At 40.2% G+C, this 23,632-nt stretch overlaps 1 protein-coding gene across 23 annotated transcripts in view; it reads left to right on the top strand.

Moving 5' to 3' along the window:
• The window catches only part of SIPA1L1 (signal induced proliferation associated 1 like 1), a 368,059-nt gene that overhangs the window by 216,224 nt on the left and 128,203 nt on the right, over positions 1–23,632 (top strand). For 22 of the 23 annotated variants that reach the window (XM_081508904.1, XM_081508913.1, XM_081508901.1 and 19 more), the window contains one exon: positions 17,607–19,407. In XM_081508904.1, coding sequence (XP_081365030.1) covers positions 17,910–19,407 — 1,498 coding nt within the window. In that variant the 5' untranslated portion in view covers positions 17,607–17,909. Of the gene's footprint in view, positions 1–16,346; positions 16,982–17,606; positions 19,408–23,632 lie in introns of those variants that run through there. The other variant, XM_081508918.1, reaches the window with a different exon arrangement.

The raw sequence follows: 23,632 nt of genomic DNA on the forward strand, positions 1-23,632 counted from the left end.
TAAAAAATTTAAATGCATGTGTAAGAAAGTATGGCTTCCCAGGTGGGTGAGTGGTAAAGAATTCACCTGCCCATGTAAGGGAGATGCAGGAGACATGGGTTCCATCCCTGGGTCAGGAAGATCCACTGGAGTAAGAAATGGCAACCCACTCCAGCGTTCTTGCCTGGAGAGTCCTGTGGACAGAGGAATCCGGCGGGCTATATTCCATAGAGTCACAAAGAGTCAGACGTGACTGAGCAATTGAACGTGTGTGCGCGTGCGCACATACACACACACACACACACACACACACACACACAAGAAAGTATACCTTAAACAAAGGTAAAAGACAAGCTTTAGAATGAGAATGCTTTCAGACATGTATGTCTCATGAAGGATTAATATCCATAGTCTATAAAGTGTGCGTGCATGTGTGTGTGTGCTTAGTTATGTCTGACTCTTTGCGACCCCATAGACTATTTAGCCCACCAGGTTCCTCTGTCCATGGGATTTCCCAGGCAAGAATACTGGAGTGGGTTGCCATTTCCTTCTCAAGGATAGTATATAATGAAATCCTACAAATCAGTAACAAGACAGAGATCTAGTAGAAAAATGGGCAAAACATAAATAGGTAAGACCAATATGAATTTATTTATTTAGGTTGTATTTATTTATTTATGGCTATGCTGGGTCTTTGTTGCGTTGTGGGCTTTTCTTTTGCCGTGCAGAGCCGGGGCCATTGTCCAGTCACAGCGTGCAGGCTTCTCATTGTGGTAGCTTCTCCCGTTGCAGAGGCTCTAGGGCCCACGGGCCTCAGCAGTCGAGGCACACGGACTCAGCAGTTGCAGCTCCTGGGCTCCAGAGCACAGGCTCAACAGTTGGGCATGTGGAGTTTTCCCAGGCCAGGGATCAAACCTGTGTCTCCTGCACTGACAGGCGTATTCTTCACCACTGAGCCACCAGGGAAGCCCTCCAACATGAATTTAAATTCCTAATAGTGATCAGGGAAATGCCAGTGGAAGAGGAGCAACACGATAACACTGTATGTGATCATCCTGATAATTTAAAGGCGAAAACGTGGCAGTGAATGTTGTTTTATGTGTGACTGTTGGATTGTAAAATTGTTACAGCTGCTTTGGAGAGTAGTTTGATGGTATCCAATAATGTTGAAAAACCACTACAACTTAAGGTTTCAGCAGTTCCCATTCTAGACTTCTCTAGAGAGCCTTTAACCTATGTTCACAAAGAAGATGTGAAACAAATGGCCTTTGTAATAGCAAAAATCTGGAATTAACCTAGATTTCAGTCAACACACCCAGTGTGTACACAGAATGTAAAGCATACGAAAGTTGTTATGAAGGATCTGTATCTTTTTGTAACACCATCATGAATAAATCTGGAAGACTATTTTCTTTGAAAAAATCAAAGTTGTGAAAGAATGTGTTCCCAATGATATCGTTTGCTTAGATTTCGTAAATATATGAATACTTGAGGGAAGGATGCCTCACATCTTTCGGAGAGAAGTTTCCCTGAAGAGGCTGAGAGGACAATAGGATTGAAAGTTGATATTTTAGCTACATTTATAGAACATCTTATTTCTTTGTGAGATGAAGCAAATTTGGCAGAATCTTAACATTTGTTAAAGCCGGATGAGCAGTACTCATTCCCCTTTGGGAGGGGAAGAATCTAACTGGAGCATGTATTTAACTGGGGGTTGCAATGCTATTAGTCTGAACTGGAAACTTTCAATTATGAAATATTTCCCAAACCCTCTGCCAGTGTTACTAAAAGAATACAAAAACATACAAACATGCAAGGTCAAATGTGAGCAGCAGAAATAGGAGCCCATTAGCATTATCAACATCGTTTTGGTCAGCAGAGAGAGAGAGATGTATTGAAACTGAGTGATGTGGAGAGAGCTGCATGTGAAGACCTTTCCAGAGGAATTCTAGAAAAATTGAACCCTTTACAGTCCCAGAGTTGAAGGCTCCAAGTAGCTGGTAACATTGCACTTGGAGGTGGAGCTGGTTGTAGGTATGTAGTCAGGTCCCTTCCATAAGCTGTTGTAATTGTAAAGGCTTTGGAAACAAGGAGAAATTATTTGAAATGTTTTTGGCTGAGCTTGGTTCCCAGAATGCTGGAAGCCAGGCGGGAGATGGAACCATTCTTCTGTAGAGAGTGAAGCGCATTCTAAAAATGACTTCTAAGTAGTGGCATTTTTGGGTCCCCCTAGAATAGGGGGAAAACCGTCTGTCTGATTTTGGTAGGAAAGGAATTTTTGGAAATAGTATTTAGTAACTTGCTGAATCACTTGGAAGGCTGTATAACTAGGTTTGGGAAATGGGTAAGTACAAGGGAAGCCAAGTGGCCAAGACGACACTCAGATCACTCTAGAAAGCGGAGTGGTGCTGCCCCTGAGAACGGCATGTACAGCTTTGCATCATCACCACCAGCACTTTAATGAGGGTGCCAATGCACCGTGGCTGCCAGTGACGCCACCAGCTTTCATTAAATGGATTCATAGCCTCCTTGCTCTCTACAGACACTGCGTTTCAATTCAGAGTCCAGGGTGTGCACGTCTCATTGGCTGAGAGGCAGGTTATGTCTGCACCCTGTCTGTAAGAATGGCTGGTTAACTGCAGTATGGCACTTCTGAGCTTCTGTTGTGGGAGGCAGACTCTGCATAAGGCAAGGAATGTCCCTGGATATAGGAAAAGATTACTCAGATGCTAGGCAGTCATAATTATAGTTCCCCCTACGTCGAGTTTCCCCAGGTAAACCAACTGGGTCCCCATCCAGTCCACTCCAGGAAAGTCTACTTAGTAGTCACCAGGCCCTGCCCCCACACAGATGTTACATGTAAAAGGATAGCCAGTGATAGCAGATAGGAGACAAAGCCTTCCATGTGAGGACAGAGCTCACAACAAACAGAAGAAAAGGAAATTGAGAAAATATAGACACTGAATATGAAAAGAATACTTTAAAATTTGACTAACATTAGCAGGGGTGAGACAACGTATCATAGTCATTGAACAACAGATCTTTTTTTTTTAACAGAAGAAACAGAGGACACAAAATATTTTCAAATTTGAGTCCAAGAATCGATATGAAAAGTTAAATAGTCTTGTTGGAAAATAAAGTTCAAAACTTACCAAAGTACCTAAATGAAAAAGAAATGGGGGCAGAGTGTGAGAGAAAAGATAAACTGTTGAGAAAGTACAGTGTCCTGTAAGTAGAACATTTACAAAATGAAAGCAAAAAGGAAAGAAAAGAAATTATCAGAAATTAAATAATGAAAATAACATTTCGCTTAACTGAAAGAGATGTGTTTCAATAGTGAAAAGACCTATTGAATATCCAATATAAGGACTATAAAAAGACTTGCTTTACAAAGGCCACTGCAGCATTAAAAGGATGATCCAAAAAAATTACTGGAAAAGAAATTGTGTAAAAGATCAGGAATCAGAATATCATTGAACCTTTCAATTCCATCAGTTGAAGCTGGAAGATAATGAAATAATACCTTAAAAATTCTAATGGTAAATGTTTTACCGTCTAGAATTTTGTTGTTGCTTAGTCGATAAGTTGTGTCTGACTCTTTGTGACCCCATGGACTGTACCCCATGCTAGGCTTCCCTGTCCATCACCATCTCCTGGAGTTTGCTCAGACTCATGTCTGTTGAGTTGGTGAGGCCATCCAACCATCTCATCCTCTGTCACCCACTTCTCCTCCTGCCCTCAATCTTTCCAAGCATTAGGATCTTTTCCAGTGAGGCAGCACTTCACATCAGGTGGCCAGAGTATTGGAGCTTCAGCATCAGTCCTTCCAATAAATATGCAAGGTTGATTTCCTCTAGGATCGACTGGTTTGAACTCCTTGCAGTCCAACGGACTCTCAAGAGCCTTCTCCAGCACCACAGTTCGAAAGTATCAATTCTTCAGCGCTCAGCCTTCTTTATGGTCCAACTCTCAGATCTGTAGATGACTACCAAACCACCAGTCAGATTAAGGCTGGACATGCCAGGATACAAAACTTCTAACACCTAAGTACTTCCTGGGCAGTTGCTGAGTGAGAATAGGGGTCCGTCGAAATGAGCGAGTAGACTAAGAATGAGGAAGGTAATGAGATCTGGGAAGCATGGAATTCATCCCAAGAGAGGAGAGAAGAAACTCTCAGGATAATGATGGTGATGATATGTTTCTGGAGATGCCTAAGCAGTAGCCCTGGAGATCAGCAGGGCTGGAATGGAGTGTGAAGATGGAGAGCTCTAGGAGGGAGGTCTCCAGGAAAGAAAAGTGGAATCGATAGGGCACTTGTGACTTTTGACCACGTGAGAAACTTTTATGATAGGAAGGGGGGTTTTTGCTTGTTTTTGTTTTTTAGGGGATGGTGTGATTTTTTTTTTCTTGTTGAGTTTCGAAAGAATTAAGGGTATGTATATAGAAACTAAGCAAATGGGGGAAAAAAGCCATTATTAACTCCAGGAAAAACAAAGTAAGCAGTTGAGCAAATATAGCTATAGTAAAGTAAATCCTGATGTATACGTGTGATTTAACTGTGATAGACACATAAACACATATACATCTATACATGCATGTTTACATAAAATAGGGCAAGGGAAGGGGGAGCACACTTACTGGGAGCATGCTTATTTCTCATCTTCCAAAACAGAACTTCAACAGAGTGTCTAATGTTGATAAATCAAGAAATAGTGCCTTAAGTCTGTTATTTAGGAACATGGAGATACTGGAGGAAGTAGTGCTATGAACTGAAAGCGATTGCTCTTAGGAGTAAAGAAGTTGATGTGAAGACTACTGTTTGGTTTTTGTTTTTACCTTAAATGCCTGAAGTTCTGTTTGCCTATGACTAGTATGTGTATTACTTTGATTAAAATGTAAGTGAAAAACTACTAAATAAATAGCATAGTAGTATCTTAGTACCACAGGTTTTCCTTCTTACAGATGGTAAAATCACTTCACAGTTTTTGCGGTACCGCTTGTTTTCCTGTATCTTTCTTTAAGCCTCTATTAAAGGCTTAGATATATAAAGTTAAACAAAGTGCAGTCCCTGGCTTGAGATACTCTGGCTTAGGGGGTGTTGTATCAGAAAACTTAAAAAAGCAGGATGTCCTTTGGGGACCAAGGATATGGGGGGAGTGTTGGGGACTGTTAAGAGGAAGAGTGGGTGCTCATAGCTCCCAGGAATGGAAAATGCCTGGGGCTTGCGGCAGGAACAAAGATTAGAGAGGCTGGTGTGAGTGTGAGGAGGAGTCCTGGGTATAGCAGAGGAATATCTCTTGAGCTGCTGAACAGCAAATCCATTTGCAGATACTAAAAGAGACTTTGTAGAGCCCAGCAATGTGCCTGTTCTCTGGTTTACCCACCATTTTTTTTTTTTTTTTCCTGAAAGGGTTCTACCAGTTTCCATTGTATCTAGCAACACAAGATCTCTCTTAACTGTAGCTCCAATAACAGTGGGAGGATTGACATTCCTAGACTTTTTCCTAGTAGGTATAAAATGATGCAGTGTTGTTTTGATTTGTATGTCTTTTGTTGCTTATTATAACCCATGATTATTATAACACTAGTTAGGCTCTTTTCATGTAATTGTGCTCTGTTGAAAGATTTTTTTTTTAACTCCAACATACTCTCTTTTAAGCCTGTTTTTATGATAGTTTTGTCCAAAAAAACCTTCAAAATCAGTTATTTTGTCAAAAAACTTCAAACTGACAGTCCTTCGATTTTTTTTTTTTCTATTGCTAACAGAGCTAGTATTAGAAAAGTGAGTGCACAGTGAAATCATAATTTCGTTAGAGGATCCCTCTCTTGATTTTTAATAATCCATAAATTACCTGCAGTCCTCTCAAGGGATACTGTAAGGAAAAAAAAGGTAACACGTCAGGGGATGGGGCAGAGTGTAGACAACTTCCTGGAAGAGATGATACCCAAATGCAATCTTGATGGAGGAGAAAGAGTTAAACAGGAGAGAGGGACGGGTAAGCCCAAGAAAAGAAAGAAAGAGAATTGTGTCCAGTTCTGTTTCAGCAGAAGTTGCCACTTGGTTTCTCCTGAAGGCTCCATAGTACATTCAAGGTGTGTTCAAATACTTGCAACTGGTTCTCTTACCCTTTTACTGGAGCTGTCGGTTCACAGAGTGCAGAGAGGCTGTACTGTTAACCAGGAAGTTCCATCATGCATCTGGAATATTTTCCTTTTGCCTTGAGAGCAGAGGGAAGTTATTGTGAGGTTTCAAGCAATAGAGTGTAAGTGTTGAGCTTGCCTGCGTGCACTTTGGAAACACTCAGTCCTGCATAGGCAAAGTGATCACATTTTAAAGTGAGTGATAATGCAGACATACAGGACTACATTTTCAGATTAAATTTATCTTGTCGAGCTAGGGGATTATATTTCACTTTGCCACAAAAATGAAAAAGGGTGGCCAAGAAACAAAAGAAGACTTCTGCCACAAGTTTTTATCTTTGAACATTTGGTCAGTTTGCATTTTACTGAACTTTTTTTTTTTTTTTTTCTAGTTTATAAATGAACCTTTAAGTGATAGGTTTGTGAGTAAACCCTCATTTAGAAACCAGGGGTTTTTTAAGTTTGGAGGCAGAAGTAAAAATTTTATTTGAAAGTTTTATATATAAAGTGTGTATATATTTGTGTATGTACATAATTACTAAAACATTACTAAATTTTTACATAATTAATAAAAAAATTTACATAGTTAAAACTTGGAGGATTGTGGTGTGCATTGAATTAAAGTTATTTCATTCGCTCTTGACTTAACTTTTGTTAACTAGTTGCCAGAAACATTTGTATAGGGCTCCTATTTTCAGAACTAGGATAAGTACATAAAAGATTGAAAATGTGTCAGCTGTGAAGTGTTTCATCCAGTACTTTATGTCAGGTTGGCAAGGGAGGTCCTCTGCCTCTCCTGAACGTAAGTAGATTCTTTCACTCTTGTTTTCTGGTTCTGTCGTATTGAACAAGTACTGGAGTAAGTCTCTTCAGCTGTGAGCTGTTCCCTGGGCTACTTCCCTTCTCCCCCTTTTCTTGTTCAATGCTTGTCTTATTTGTGTGTGCACTCAACCCCCACACAGAGTCTGGAAGAATTCATGAACTGTTAGGAGTGGCTGCCTTTGGGGTTGGAATTGGGATGTCTTGAAGGACGACAAATTTTTCACTTTTTCAGCACCATTTCAGTTCTTTTTTTAAACAAGAAGCATATTCATTTATTAAAAAAACAACTTTGAAAAGAGGGGGCAGCAAAGAGGAGACTTCTGTATGGGAAAAGAATTATTTGAGGGTAAAACAGAAAAATTAGTTTGACCGTCATTAATTTGATGGCAAATTTTAATCTCTGGTTTCTGTTGTCTTTCCCATGTATGCTGTGTTAACCACCCTCATTCTGTTTTCCAGTGAATTAATTTACTTGCTACGATTATTAATAGCAAATTCTATTGTGCATCAGTATTTCATGTGATTGTGCCTTATCTCATTCTAACTGATTCACTTCTTTTAAGAGATTTGCTCGTTTTTATGGTTATTTTTCATGCACTTTGATGAGGAGTGGATTGAAAGGAAGAAGGTCAAACCGCTGTTATTTTTCATTCACTACTGTTGTGAAGGCTAATCTTAAGAGAGAATGATGAAGCTGAAATCTTTATTAAATTTCAGTGGTATGGAGGTTTTTGTTGTTTTTTTTTTGTCTCCCTCAACACAGTATTTATGAGATAACCATAATTACATTTTAGATTACAATATAAATTCTGTTAATATATCAACTAATTTCTATTCATCTTAGCTGGGAGCATGTGGCTTTTGTTGCAAAAAATTCCATTTCAAGGATACTGAGATTAGGTGCTTTGGAGATAAGGATTGGATGGCTCTCTGCCCTCCAGAACCTAATATCCACTTGAGGAGAAAAAGCCCAACCATGTGTGGAGTTAATTGCAGAAAGTAGTATTAACAGCAGGAGTGGCATTTTAATAAGGAGGGTGGGTGCTTTGGTGCCAGGAGCAGGGCTTAGGGGTCAGGCCCAGCAGTGACCCAGTCTCTTCTGAGCAGCCCTGGATGGTGGTGGATGATACCTGCCTGCAGATGGTTGTGGGGCGTAAACCAGGTAGTTAGTGCACAGTAGCTGGTACAGATGGATGCTCAGACTGTAGTTACAGCTGGTGGCAGGAGATTATTGAAAAAGCATATTCTAGAGGGACAGCCGGGTATAGCAAACAGGGCAGGAGTCGGAGCACTAGGCAACGTGACTTCACACGTGGGCTCTGCCCCAGATGTTTCACCGTGGTGGACTTAACAGTTTCTGGCCCTGAGACGCCTTGTGTGGAAAATGAAAGGATCAGACAAGCTATTCATTCTCATAACTCACAATTCTAGATGCTGAATGTAAGGTCAAGAGGGACACCCTCGATTCAGGTTCAGTCATTGTGCAGCTTTATAAAAAGGTGCTGGTTTGTGCAGGGCAGACCTGTCCCCTGCTCTTAGAGAAAGAAGGAAACCAGGAGTGGGTGCCACTTAATTCTGAGCTCCAGGCCCAATTCAGACAGTAATGGGTTGCAGTTGAGGGACCTCTGAAGGTGCATGGAAGGCAAGTGACCTGACCACTGCAGCATTTTTTCCCCACTGGGTGTTGAGATTCATGTCTGGATTGGGCTTCAGAAGTAATACTCAGGCTATAAATGGAGGCCTTTTTTCTTTTATAATGTGTTTTCAAAGTAGTTTTTCTGCTGTAATTCCTCTAACTGCCAGCTCAGTATTTACTAGAGAGAGAGCCCTCCACGTTTTTATGTCAGTGTGCTTTACCTCTCTGAAAGGGGGATGCTCGCCTCCCAGGGGGCTTATGAGGACTCAGGGGATGCTCACGGGTCACGGAGCAGACAGGAGGGCAGAGTCCCGTGCTCTCTGAGCACCGAGGGGAGGGAGTTTATCCTTAGAAATAAGTGTACAGTGAAGCAGACGAATAACCCACCAGCAACTGTATTTAAGGAAACACTAAGGCAAGGTGAAGTGATTTTATGTTTTAATTTTTTCCTTTTAAGCTCTCTGTCCTTGGGTGTGGTATTTTAAAATCTGCTAAGTGAAACATGGTTACTGGTGATACTGTGATTAACAATAATTAGGGTATTAGGGTTGTGCTTAGAAGGAACTTTCTGTTTACCCATTGTTCTTAGTGGTGAAGAATCTGCCCACCAATGCAGGAGACGCAAGAGATGTGGGTTCAATCCCTGTGTTGGGAAGATTCCCCTGGAGTAGGAAATGGCAATCCATTCCAGTATGCTTGCTTGGAAAATTCCATGGACAGAGGAGACTGCAGGGCTACTGTCCATGGGGTCGCAAAGAGTCAGACACGACTGAGCGCGCGCACACACACACACACACACACACACACACACACACACACACACACACACACACACACACACACACACACACACACACACACACACCCCTTGTTCTTGGAAAATTCCATGGACAGAGGAGACTGCAGGGCTACTGTCCATGGGGTCGCAAAGAGTCAGACACAACTGAGCGCGCACGCACACACACACACACACACACACACACACACACATTGTTCTTACTGATGTGACTTTCTATTCGTTTCCTGTGACTCAAGTGCACTTGCTTAAATTCTTTTTGCATTTTAAATACTCAAATGAGAAAACCTTGATGTCTCTGACAAAGCCAGTTGTGACATTCTGTCTTACTGAACCCTGTGGTCCTCTTGCAGTTAGATTATAGGGACTTGAGGGCAGAAATGTTCCCTCTTTGCTTTTTCTTTTGATAGTGACTGGCTTAGTGTAGAACACCCAATAGCTGGTGCTCCCATAGCCCATGTTGGCAGCCTGAAAAGCTATCCTTAGCAATGCAGATTCTCAGCTGCAGTTTGTCATGTACGGATCAAAGGCAATTTTCATGGCTTATCTAGTTTAAATCTGACTTAATACGGTTTAGACCATCTCTTTCCCTCCTGCCCTCAGACAAAGTCAATACTACTAGATTCTTCCTTTCTGGGTTAAATGTGCAATTTCCTCTGGCCGTTGATAACTCAGGACAGTGTGATAATGCTCTTTGGAGTGTTGGTCTGCAGTCCGAATGGTGACCTTCCACTTTAGCTCAAATCTCTGCAGGAGGAGAGTTGTAAGGACAAAAGGAGAAGTATGGAGAAGAGAAAGGCTACCCACTCCAGTATTCCGGCCTGAAGAATTCCATGGACTGTGATAGTCCATGGGGTTGCAGAGAGTAGGACACGACTGAGCAACTTTCACTTCACTCGTGTATGTGGGAAAGTAGATGTGTTCCAGGAAAGGGCAAGGAGTGATGACCCCTTGGTCTGTGCTTTGTTTAGGCAGCCTCACCTGATTACCCAGCTCACTGCAACCTTGTAAAAGGGTGAAATGGAGACTCTCGGGCAGGAGGGGGCTTTTGTGTCAATACTAAATATAAAGAAAGCAGCATTAAATACCAAAAAAAAGAGGAAATGCGAGCAATTGTATTGTTCATCTGTATGGAGTAATTATTCAAATCCTGTAATACTGCTAAATCTAATAATCTGCAGTACTTTCTATTTTTATGTAGCCCTCTTTGATTCCATTTTAATCAGAGGATTTAGCACAAGATCATCTTATTGGAAGGACTTGATATCTGTTGCATTTTGACTTGTTTGGTGATTTGAATGGTTCGAGGTTTTACATGGTGCTGTATTTAATAATTAGTATTCAAGTGTGTGTTCATCATACAACATTCTCAGATAGTTTATTTTTAGTAACAGAATGAGTTGCTTTTTTTCTCCTAAACTTTTTCTTTTGATTATAAAAGTTATGCATCCTCATTTTAGAAAATAAATAATCTAGTTAAATACTTAAAAAAGGAATTATTTATAATCTGTCTAAAGACAAGTATTAGAACTCCCTTGGTGAATTTCCTTTGGCTTGTTTGTATACCTATATGTGGCTAAAAAAATAACTAAATTTATAATGTATAAACCATTTTGTTTGTATCCTGAGTTCTTCTGAAACTGGGCCCGTTTGTCCTCAGTTACATTCAATAGGACTCACAATATAAAAATATTCTTAAAAAAATGAGTCCATGGTCAAATCAGTTAAGAAGTATCTTAGTTTAATAGTTAAGTGTTGGTTTTTTTTAAAAAACTGTACATTTCATGGAGCCTTAATATACTAACAGGTATTATCAAATCCTAATGCAGGTGATAGTATGTCCCTTCCTTATTTAATTATGGAACCCTTTCTTACGAATTAATAACTTGAATGATTTGAAACACAACTTGGGGAAAGTTGACAAGCCTTTCTTTCCACATAGTAGACATTTATTGGGTGTCTCTCTGCTCCCTGTCCATTTCTCATATTCCCCCTTCCCCAGATCCTATTTGGTAATTAGATGATCAGTACTAGATCACAGTTTGCAGGATTGATGAGTAACTTTCTAATGGATTTTAAATGAATATTAATGTACAAATTACTTTTTTAAAAAACACTCACCTCCTTCATGGATCTAGTCTGCTCTCTTAATATCTTGGGTGCCAGCCACAGAATCTGCATGCCCCTGATGAGCTCTGATTTCTTTTCCTTGAAAGGATTCATTTCACTTCAGTTCAGTTCAGTTGCTCAGTCGTGTCTGACTCTTTGCAACCCCATGAACTGCAGCACGCCAGGCCTCCCTGTCCATCACCAACTCCCGGAGTTCACCCAAACTCATGTCCATTGAGTCAGTGATGCCATCCAACCGTTTCATCCTCTGTCGTCCCTTTCTCCTCTTGCCGTCAAGTATTCATTTGCTGTACCTCAAATGCTATTTTTCCTCTGATAACTCTGGTTCATGGTTACCTTTCTATTTACTACATTTTACCTTTTACCTCTTTACTTTAAGCTCCTCATACCTAGCTCTTGGCATTATATTAATTGCTTATTACCTGAGTGTTCTCATATTCAAATATAAGATAAATGTTCACATTTATTTCTGTTCTCCTTCATTTTGCCAGGTGTTGAATCATTTTCTTACCCATCAGTAATTCTTACCATGTGTCTGGCTCCAAATCTTTTAAATTTTATTAAAAAAATTTTTCTTTTCAAATCCTTTATATTTTATCACCCCTCTTCTGCCATCAAGCTTGCTGCCAAATTTTCATGTTGTTTCCTTCACCTGCAGCTACACAAAGTATGTTCAAGCCTTACTAGACCTTTGAAATGTAACCTTCTTCGTCAAACTTTTTGTTTGGAGGGTAGTTGGGAGGCAAATGTTATTCTTTCTTTTGCTCTTTACTCTGTCAAAACAAGCACATTTTAAATTGCTTTCTTAGCTCTAAACTCAAATGTGAATTCATCTGTTTATGTATGTTTTGTATCTATAATTTCTTTATTCACTTTGGTAATTTAAGGGCAAATTATTTGAATCTACTTTGTCTCCATCAGCGTTGTCTTTTTTAGATAGTGAACATTTGGAGAGCAGGAACTAGACTTATCAACTCATCTCTTCCCAATCCTTCCTGATTTTTGTTGAGGAGCTAGAACGGAAATGAAAGAAGGGGGAAATTCCAATCTAAAAACTTAAATGCTGATTCATAAAGCTTAAATTATCCAGGACGTTGCATGGAGATGTTTGTACATGTTTCAAGGCTGACTTGAAAGAATAAGATGTCCTTTCTATCTGAGATGTTACATTTATGTAATGTGACTGTAATTCAGGAAAGCCAAGAAGGGAGGTAAAGGAAATCATTGGCTTTATTTGGTTATCATAGCTAATCTAATGTCCAAACACTGTGATGTAATATTTCTGTTTTAAAATAAAGTTTCCTCTTATATTCTAAAGAATATTTATGGATATTTTAAGTCTATGTATACAGCTTAATAAACTATTTACATTGACAGTTTCATAAATATTTACATTGTTTATCTGTGTAATCTCAGGATATTTGTATATTTATTCATCATCAAAATTTCTTCTATTGCCTGGAATCATTGGGAGTTGACCCTGTATCTGAGGCTGTGCCAGTTAAGGGACCTACCAACATCCCATTTTGAAATACGGAGGTAATTGATGAGGAATGCTACATCTTTTCACGGGCTTTCCAGGTTGCTCAGTGGTAAAAAGTCTGCCTGTCAATGCAGGAGATGCAAGTTCCATTCCTGGGTCAGGAAGATCACCTGGAGGAGAAAACGACAACCCACTCCAGTATTCTTACCTGGAAAATTCCATGTAAGGAATTCCATGGACAGGGAAGCTTGGTAGGCCCCAGTCTGTAGAGTCCCAAAGAGTTGGACACAACTAAGCATGCACACTACATCTTTTTAGTGAATGTACCATATTGTACTGTAGATTATTTCAGGGCAGGAACTGTAAGTTGTTGTTAGTTTTGTTTTCTTTCCTTCCCACATCTTCTTGTGTAACCTTTAAACTATTTTTATGCCCTTGGCACAAAGAAAGTTTCCCATGTTCCTTTCCTTTGGTTCCTTCAATTATTTATTGTTCTCACTTCCTTATCACTCATTTATTTCTTGGAAAAATTTTATTTTCCCACTTTTCTGCTTAATAATTCATGTTGAAAATGGATAAATAAGGAAGATACCAAATGAGCACTTGCATATATTTTATCTGTAATTTAAGAGAAAGGGTCATGAGAAGAGATTTGGCGGTAACTGCATAGAGATAATATATTTAAAGCTGTGGGTATCTGTGACATCTCCAGACAGTGCTAGCTACCATGCAGCTATCCCTCCCAAGCAGTTTCCTAATTCTGCTTCATTCAGTTTCACAGGCAACTGATCCAGCCAAGTCAACACCCTGGTTTCCAGGGTGATATTTTTACTCCAGTGTCCCCAGGCCTGCAATCTCATGCTGATGCACTCGGTGCTCAAATGCATCCTAACACTAACACCCTTTACAGCACCTTCAAGAACTCTGACTAGTAAGAGAAGTAAGCCAAGGGTACCACCCTGGAATCACTTGCTTTTAAATGGAGCCACCAGTGATCCTGAGGAGGGAGCCAAAAGAAAGAGGCACCAGAAATGAAGAAGAATGTGTTCAGCATGAAGGCCTAGAGAAGACAGAATTTCAGGAAGGAAAGAGAGGTCAAGAATGTAAATGTCTCAGTGAGTCAGGATGACAGGGGCTGTTTTTACACCTGTAGCCTCCCTTGGAAGGAAGGGCTGTTTCCCCAAATATCTCTAGCACCAAGTGTGTGGTCCATGCTCAGAAGTTAATGCAGAAAGACTGGGGGTGATTTACCGGAGAGGAGGAGGCACTTCCTTTGAAACACTGGTCTTATCAGAAAACGGTGGTAGGTTACGTGGTGATATACCTTGAGTGATGGAAAAATTTTCAGTTAGTAGTTTGCGTCTTCTCCTTAGCTGATAGGGTTTCCAGGAGCTCACAGAACTAAACAATGGGATTGATATTCTAGCTAAATGGATCCACCATGGACTGAAGTACTACCTAGAGCTGTAAAATTAAAGATATAACAAGGATATTTCTTAAATAGTTTACTTTTTCAACAGATAGCAGTGACATGCTATAAAGTAGTACTGCTCTTCTACTTAATTCTGTTGTTTTTTTTTACCATATTTAGTGATGCTTAGGCAGGTTTGCTGATAACTAAGAGAACTGCTAATCATTGTTAGCATATGTTTGCTATTTCCATTAACGCCAAGGAATAGGTTTTAGGTATTATTGATGTGGTGTCATATTACACACGGATGGCATCATTATTTTCAATTAGTACTTGAATAAATATGAAGCATATATATTCTGTAGATGCTGGTCTGTGTCTAAAGTTCCTGTTGTGCTTGAAGGGCTTTGTTGCTATAAATAAGGATGGGAAAGAGAGGGGAAGAGAAAAGGAAAAAAGTCTCCATGACAAGAAAACAAAATCTGTTATTTAACTTAGTTGTCTCACCTTGAACCTCCTCAGATTTTTCAGGTCATTAAACTGTGGGCACTCTCTCCCCTATGTGCCCATGTGTATTTTGAAATTAAAAGATAACACTGAGTTATAATCAAGATGTAGCAGGAGTCTTGGCATTTATTTTAAATTACAAAGAAATATATCTCAATAAGATTTTTTTAATAATTTTATTTATTTTTGGCTATGCTGAGTCTTCGTTGATGTGAGGACTTTTCTCTAGTCGCAGCGAGTGGGGGCCACTCTCTAGTTTCAGTGTATGGGCTTCTCATTGCATTGACTTCCCTTGTTGTGGAGCCTGGGCTTTAGAGCACATGGGCTTCAGTGGTTGTAGCACAGGGGCTCAGTAGTTGCGGTTCCCAGGCTCTAGATCACTGGCTCAGTCATTGTGGCACACAGGCTTAGTTGTTCCGTGGCATGTAGGATTTTCTCAGACCGGGAATCAAACCTGTGTCTCTTGCATTGGTAGGCCGATTCTTTACCACTGAGCCACCAGGGGAGCCCACTTGTGTAAGATTTCTTAAAACCTATTAAAAAGACCCAGGAAGCCTATGTGATGCTTCTGACCAGGAGTCCTGTAGTAGTGACCACCAAGAACAGGCATTTCCAACTCAGTGGTACTTACTTTATTTTAGTGCTGACCTATAACTTCACAGATACTAAAAAAAGACAATCCTGCAGTGAACTCTATTCTAAGGGAAACAGAATGTGGCACGAATGAGTCTTTATCCTGGGGGTTGGTGCACTGGCCTTTTAGAGAATGTCAGTTCTGGGAATGATGGGTGATTTATTTGGATTTCTGTGAGTTTGTGAGAGACATTGAAAACATCTGATTTTCATAAGAATCTATTGAGAATTACTTTGTATGTCAGTGTATTCTTTCTTTGAAAGCTGTTTCATTGAAATAAACAGCTTCTTTTTTCCCTAGTTACAAAATAGCTCATAAATTGTGGTTTGGGGTTGTCAAACATTTTTTTTTTTTCTTTGAGATGGGCTAGTGTTTACTTTGCATTTTGGTTCAGTTGCCCAGTTTCCTTCCATTTTATAAGGAGCACTTCTTGAACCTTGGCTGTGGCCACATGGTCTCTTTCAGACGCAACAGTTAGCACATTATTCCACTTGAAGGTTTACAGTTCAAGAGGAGCCTGGACAGTTCCCAGATATACAGTCAAATTATAGCAATCTGATGGTAGAAGTATCTAGAGAGGTCGAAAGTCAGGTTTCATTGGGTAGCAGTGCAAAACCATTATCTCTTTCACAAAAGATGGTAGAGAGGAGCCAGAGGGAAAACAATTGGCGTTTCTGTATGGGGCTGGTCTAGGCAGCCCGAGCGAGCCCAGCTGGAGCTCCTTTGGCCCTGTGTTCTGCAGGCGGCGTGCATTTTTGAAACACCCCTAAATGTTCCAGCCTTTAAATAGCAGCAAGCCTTCTAAAATGATGCTGCATAGCGCAGGAGAAATTAAAGCGGCTGCCTGGGAGGCAGGAAGCCGACTAGCGAGATGCTTAATTATCGTGGAAGTAAGTGCTTGTTGCTGGGGAGCAGAGCGCAGCGAGCCCGGGTCGGCCTGGGTGTCAGCCGTGATTTGTAGACAATGCGGCCCCAGCAGCGCAGTGCTGGATCAGCAGCATCTTTGCAAACATGCATGTGGCAGGAATTTAAAGGCCACCTCTTGTGTAATTTGTGGAGCCTTGGAAAAGGGTCCTCTGCCTTTATTTTCAGGATGTACGCAACCATGCAGGATTTTTTGCTCAGAATTTGTGCCTCTTGCCTCCTGATTGACGTGCTCCTGAGGAAGTTGGTTTTCTTTGCCCGTCACCTGGAAGGATGTTTGCGGTTCTCTGTCGTCGATATGGGGGATATGGAGAGGTCTGCCCACAGCAGCTTTTGGTTTCTGCTGTCTTCATCATAAATTAGCACCAAAGGGTGGGGTGGGTTGCAGTGTGTAAGGAAATGCAGGCATTTTGCTAATTAGTGAAACGTTTGTAGCTTTAAGGGTAGATAGAAGGAAAGAGAGCTCGGGAAGAGGTGGTGGAAAATGCTGGATGCATTCTGAAATTCTGCTCTTTGGGGTAAGTAATAAACTAGAGGGAATTACAGAAGCATGCTAATGGGTAGAATGGCTTGGGGAAAACCGTGTTTATTTTCTCTCTATTGTATTTGCTCTTGCCAACTCTGTTAAGCGTTTGTAAAGAAACCGAAAACTAAGTTTGAATTTTGAAATACAGAAGAGGTTAAAAAGTAAGTGTTGGCGACATATTTAGGAACATAATTTTTCAATTTTTAGTCTTGTTAAAAAGCTGTATGTTGCTCTAATTATTGAACTCTGTTGGTTATGCCATGAACTTCTGGTCAGCACAGCGGTTCATGATAGTCTGCCTTGTTAGAGGTCACTGAAGTCTGTGCGTGGTCTGTACTTGGACTAATGTCCTGGAACAAGATCCCTCACCGCCTTCTAATGATATGAAACAGTTCAGTTAAGCTGAAGTATTAATAGTCTTTTAAAATACGTGTAATTTAAATGATGGATATTATCAAATGCTTTCAAATCTGCTTTACTAAAAATATGGGTTGTAAACTGTGAGCCACAATTCATTAGTGAATCTTTTATTTGCATGTGTCTGGTTTTGGCAATTGCATATTTATTTTTAGATGTATTTATTAAATGCTAATCCAAATTGTCTTTCTCTCTTTTAGAGAAAGCATGGGATTATGGCAATCACAGAGTCCCAGTGATACAAGTTCCATTCAGTTCTTTCTGAAAGAAAGCCATCTATCAAAGTAAAGCAAAGGAACTCTTGTGGATTATAATGTTCTAAAGATCTGGATTTTCAGAGATTTGAAAATAAGGAGTTATTTTAACCTTTTAAATGAAAAAGATTAAGATCTCGTGCAACTGCTGTATTTTCTGGAAGCCATTCTCCAAAAGGGAAGTGCACATTTGAAACTTAGGTATGATGGTCCTTTCTGTGGGGATTTAAGTCAAATTGCTTTTGCATCATGACCAGCCTGAAACGGTCGCAGACAGAGAGGCCGGTTGCCACTGAAAGGGCGTCCGTTGTGGGTGCAGATGGCACCCCCAAAGTCCACACAGACGACTTCTACATGCGACGTTTCAGGTCCCAAAACGGCAGCTTAGGGTCATCTGTCATGGCTCCTGTAGGGCCCCCCCGAAGTGAAGGTTCTCACCATATAACTTCAACCCCCGGAGTCCCAAAGATGGGGGTTCGGGCAAGGATTGCAGATTGGCCCCCCAGAAAGGAAAACATAAAAGAATCTAGCCGTTCAAGCCAGGAAATAGAAACCTCAAGTTGCCTTGAGAGCATGTCCTCCAAAAGCAGTCCTGTGAGTCAGGGAAGTTCTGTAAGCCTCAATTCCAGTGACTCAGCCATGTTAAAAAGCATACAGAACACGCTGAAGAACAAGACGCGGCCATCGGAGAACATGGACTCCAGATTTCTCATGCCCGAAGCCTACCCCAGCTCCCCCAGGAAGGCTCTGCGCCGGATACGGCAGCGCAGCAACAGCGACATCACCATAAGTGAACTTGATGTGGATAGCTTTGATGAATGTATCTCGCCCACCTACAAGACGGGGCCATCGCTGCACAGGGAATATGGTAGCACATCCTCAATCGATAAGCAGGGAACGTCCGGAGAAAGCTTCTTTGACTTGTTAAAGGGCTACAAAGACGACAAGTCTGATCGAGGTCCCACTCCGACCAAGCTCAGTGACTTTCTCATCGCCAGTGGGGGCAAGGGTTCTGGTTTCTCCTTGGATGTTATAGACGGGCCCATCTCACAGAGAGAGAACCTCAGGCTCTTTAAGGAAAGGGAAAAACCACTCAAGCGGCGTTCCAAGTCGGAAACCGGAGACTCATCCATTTTTCGTAAATTACGCAATGCCAAAGGTGAGGAGCTTGGGAAGTCGTCGGATCTTGAAGATAACCGATCGGAAGACTCTGTCAGGCCCTGGACATGCCCGAAGTGCTTTGCCCACTACGACGTCCAGAGTATCTTATTTGACTTGAACGAGGCGATTATGAACAGGCACAATGTAATTAAGAGGAGAAACACCACCACAGGGGCTTCGGCTGCTGCGGTGGCATCCTTGGTCTCGGGGCCTTTGTCCCACTCAGCCAGCTTCAGCTCCCCGATGGGCAGCACAGAGGACCTGAATTCCAAAGGAAGCCTCAGCATGGACCAGGGAGATGATAAAAGCAATGAACTGGTGATGAGCTGTCCATATTTTCGGAATGAGATCGGTGGGGAAGGGGAAAGGAAGATCAGCCTGTCCAAATCAAATTCTGGTTCCTTTAGTGGATGTGAAAGTGCCTCCTTTGAGTCTACACTCAGCTCCCATTGTACAAACGCAGGCGTGGCAGTACTTGAAGTGCCCAAGGAAAACTTGGTGTTACACCTGGATCGGGTGAAAAGATACATTGTGGAACACGTTGATCTCGGCGCCTACTATTACAGGAAGTTCTTCTATCAGAAGGGTGAGTAGAGATCTTTAATTTTCTTTTGCCATACTTTCTGAAAAGGAGTGCTGTCTGTCAGGTTTTATAAGGCAGTGGGATTAAGATTTGCATGAATGCCTTCTCTTGATGGTGAAAGAGTTAGCTGTTTGCTGCAGTGTATTTTTCCTTTTGCATTTTGTGAGTTACTTTCTCCTTTTAGATATATTAAATATCTTATATACAGAATATTAATTTTTTTAAGTTAAAAACCTTTGATTCAATGGATGAAATTGTAACCTTTATGTAGAAGACTTGCTATGTCACCTTTAGGGATAAATGTCATATAAAGTTAAAAATATTTTAAATACAGCTTTTAAAGGGTTTTAAAAAGCAATCTTAATGCTGGTTTTTTATTTGTTTAGTACTTTTACGATTGGAACAGGGCTATTTCTTTTCTCTCTCAATGTTCTCATCACTAAATGACAATTATAATACATTCCCATTCATTTCACAAGCACTTTTAGTGAGAATTATCTGACAAAAATCTCAGAGTTGGGAATCAAACCTTGGTCTTCCAGATTTGAGTATAAAAGGCACTGGAGTGAGAAGTACCATTAACATGTTGATGACCTCTTTTTCTGCTTTTGGATTGTACTGTATATATACAATTTTATCTCATGCTTTTTAGAAAACTCGGTGAATTCACTGACAGGTAGTGTAAATGAACTCTTAGGCGCTTTCTAATAGTGCTTTTGAGCAGCATTATTAATTGAAGAATGAGTTTGTCATGCAAGTACCTGAGCTCGGAGGCAAGGTGCTCACCGAGGAAGAACGTACACCCGTGGTCCACTGGCTAGCTCAGTAATCTCTGCACTGAGACCAAGTGAGAGGCCCCCTGTATACAAGCTACTAGAGTGGTCTTTCGATTTGCCACCTACTGTTTGGGGGTTTTGAGTCCTTTTGAGATTTATTCTTCCAAATGAAGTTTCATTTCTAGTACTTCATTCTAGTGCTCTAGCTGTATGACATTGCTTACTTTAAAATAAAATTTATTGTAAGTTGATTGCATGATCGGCCCTATTCACAAGAGTTTATTGACCAAAGGAGTCTTGTCTCAGTGCTCAGTATCCACGTCTCTTAAACATCTATGGTATAGGTCCTGAAACTAATATGATAATAAAAATCCCAAGCTCAGTGGTAAGCCATCTTTATTTTCTCAGAAAACTTTCTGGACTTCAGATTTTAGAAATTGCTTCTTTCTTATTCTGTCCTTAAGGCTACAGAGTATTTTGACCTTGCCATCTTGATATCTGGGGCCAGATAATTCTTTGTTTGTTATATCCTATAGTCTTATGCATTCTGGGACATAAGACGTTTAGCAGTGTTCCTGGCCTCTACATCCCAGATGCCAGTAGATACCCTGACTTGTGATGACCTAAAATGTCTCCATTTGGACATTGCCAAATGTCCTCTAGGAAATTGCCCCTTGCTGAAAATCCCTGTTTTACTGAGCCCGGAGAAGTTTTCCACAGGTGTTTGTGAGCTGTCTGTAGAGGAGGCCATCTTCCTAAAGAACTGACATTCTAACACAGGAGAGAACATGTTACTTATAATCTTACATATGTATTAATAGTAGTTGGCTCTTTTCCCTAAAGGTGATATAATCACATTAATGATGAACATTTTGAGCACTTACCGTGTACTAGAAACTTACCATGTGGTTTGACATGCATTTTCTCATTTCAGTTTCTCCGTGTCCCCTGTGGTGTAGGTATCATTATTGAAGGCATTTTCCAGATGAGAAAACTGGGGTGTGTGCGGCTGATTTCAGTGGTTAAGCTGTCATTGAAGTTAATAGTATTGGAACCAAGATTTCACCTTTGGGGTGTCCGACCAGTCATATTCTTGACTGCTTTACTGTGGTCTCTACTGTATTAGACTAAAGGAAGGAGAGTATTTTTATCTTTAAATCTGGTAGAATTTTGTTCAAAGTATTTTGTCTTTCAAAACTAAGAAGTAAAAATTTGAACACCTGTATTCCATGATAATCCAGTTTAGATCATAACACTTCATAAATTTAAGAGCAACTAATTCAAAGAAATTTAAACCCTCTTTCTATTTATAGACAGACCATACTCCCTTAGCTAACATAATTGGAACTGTTTAATTGAAAAAATCATTAAGATAGGGAATCTTACAAAAGTATACATACTCAAAATACCTTATTTTCACTAAGCTATGTAATAATAATAAATATGTATTTGCTAAATTTTGGTGAGGCCAAGGGTGCTTGTTTGACAGTGATTCTGCTATTTTGAATTCTACATTGTATTAACAGTATAAACATAGACAGTAGCAAAACACTCTGAATCTTACAGAATCTTAGATTTCAAAATTTTTCTCCTTTTTTTATAGGTCTTGCTCACATTTAATCCAATAGCTTTCCTTTTAGTGACTTGCTTTTATGAAGTCTTTCCAAAGCCTTCAATTTAGCTTTTAATAAAAAACAAGATTTCTCTCTTGTACTCATATTCCATCAGCTTTCATAATATTGAATTCAATTTCATAATTTCAATAACAAGTCAACTGGCATAAACTGGTTTGGGAAGACACAGCTTGACTCTTAGTCAGCATGGAGTCCAGCTGGTGGGAGCAGAAAGTGTGTGTGGCTCCAGAGATTGCCTGCTTGTACCATTGGGCATTTATCATCAGGGTTTACAGAGGAAATACAGGACAATAGTGTCAGGAAAGCAGTGTCAGAGAGCACCTGCTGTGTTTTCTTGGGCCATACAAATTTTCAAATCAGGTAGATCATTTGTTACAAAGAAGATACAGCAGATTGTTGATCTGAATAACTTGAAGCCGAAATTAATCCCCTTAAACTATAACTGTGTATTATACACTTTATGTAGTATCTGTACTTTTCTTAAAATTTATTTTATTGAAGTATAGTTGATTTGCAATGTATTAAGTTCTGTGCAGGAAAGTGAATCGTTTATACACATATGCATTTTTTTCATATTCTTTTCCATTATGCTTTATCACAGGATATTGAATATAGTTCCCTGTGCTGTACAGTAGGAACCTGTTGTTTATCCATTCAGTATATAATACTTTGCATCTGCTTATCCCAGACTTTCACTCCATCACTTCCCCACCCCCTTTCCCTAGGCAACTACAAGTCTGTTCTCTATGTCTGTACGTGTGTTTCTTTTTTGTAGATGAGTTCATTTGTGTCATAGTTTAGATTCCACATATAAGTGATAGCTGTACTTTTCATCACAGTGTAAAATATAGTTAGACAAATAATTCTGTCATGATTTTTAATACATAGCTTGATTCACTGAGATTAATATACTAACTCGTTTTTCCTAATCAGAACCTGGAAGAGAGTCATCTTGTTGAAAGAGTACATCCATGACAGGTGTGATTTCTCTTCCGGCATCAGGGCATAGCGCTTCTGACCTGATTGTCAGTCCAACCTCTTAATCACCAGATACTGGGTTTAATGAATTCCTGATTTCACTGAGGCTGAGTCTCTGGGGGAAAAATTCACATTACTGAAGTGTGTATTGTTGACATGATATGTAAAATCTAACTGTCTTTGACTGATGAAGCTGCCATCACTTTTTAAATATTACATTATTTTTATGAACTTCATTATTTTGCAAATTTAGACTTTAGAGGGTATTTGTCTCTATCTCATGAGCCCAGTCCATTGCTGGAAAGATGCTGGCCCAACAGAGCAATCCTCCCATTGTCTGCATCTGTTGAAATAAGCAACAAACCATCAATTTCTTCTTTCTGGTCCTTCCTCTTACCCACTTCTCTTTGCTATTTTCCCAGTGTGTATGATGGTTCTAAGTCACCGAGGATTAAATGACAGTAATAACGTAGCTAACATTTATTGTGTTATTACTTTGTGGTTTATGCAGACAGAGCTCCTCACATAATGCTCATTAAGACCCCAAGGTGAAGTTGTCATTGTGATAAGTCCAAGTGATGCAACCACATCCTTCCTCGAGAGGCGCAAACGAGGCAGTACAATAACATCAAAATTAATCTGGGCCTCTCTCTTTGAATGCATATGTATTTTGTGTTGAGTTTTTACTTAGTCACCGTGATTAAAGTAGCAGAACAGGACTTTTTCAGTTTTGCACTGTGTATACAAGGGCCTGAGACACATCCTTTCTGAATCCCATTGGAACGCTGCGCTAATGGAAAAGAGAGGAGCCCAAGGGTTGCTTTCACCGTGTTGTTTGTT

The sequence above is a fragment of the Giraffa tippelskirchi genome, chromosome 7 (assembly GCF_054371585.1).
Source record: "Giraffa tippelskirchi isolate mGirTip1 chromosome 7, T2T-mGirTip1v1.2.pri, whole genome shotgun sequence".
Lineage (NCBI taxonomy): Eukaryota > Metazoa > Chordata > Mammalia > Artiodactyla > Giraffidae > Giraffa > Giraffa tippelskirchi.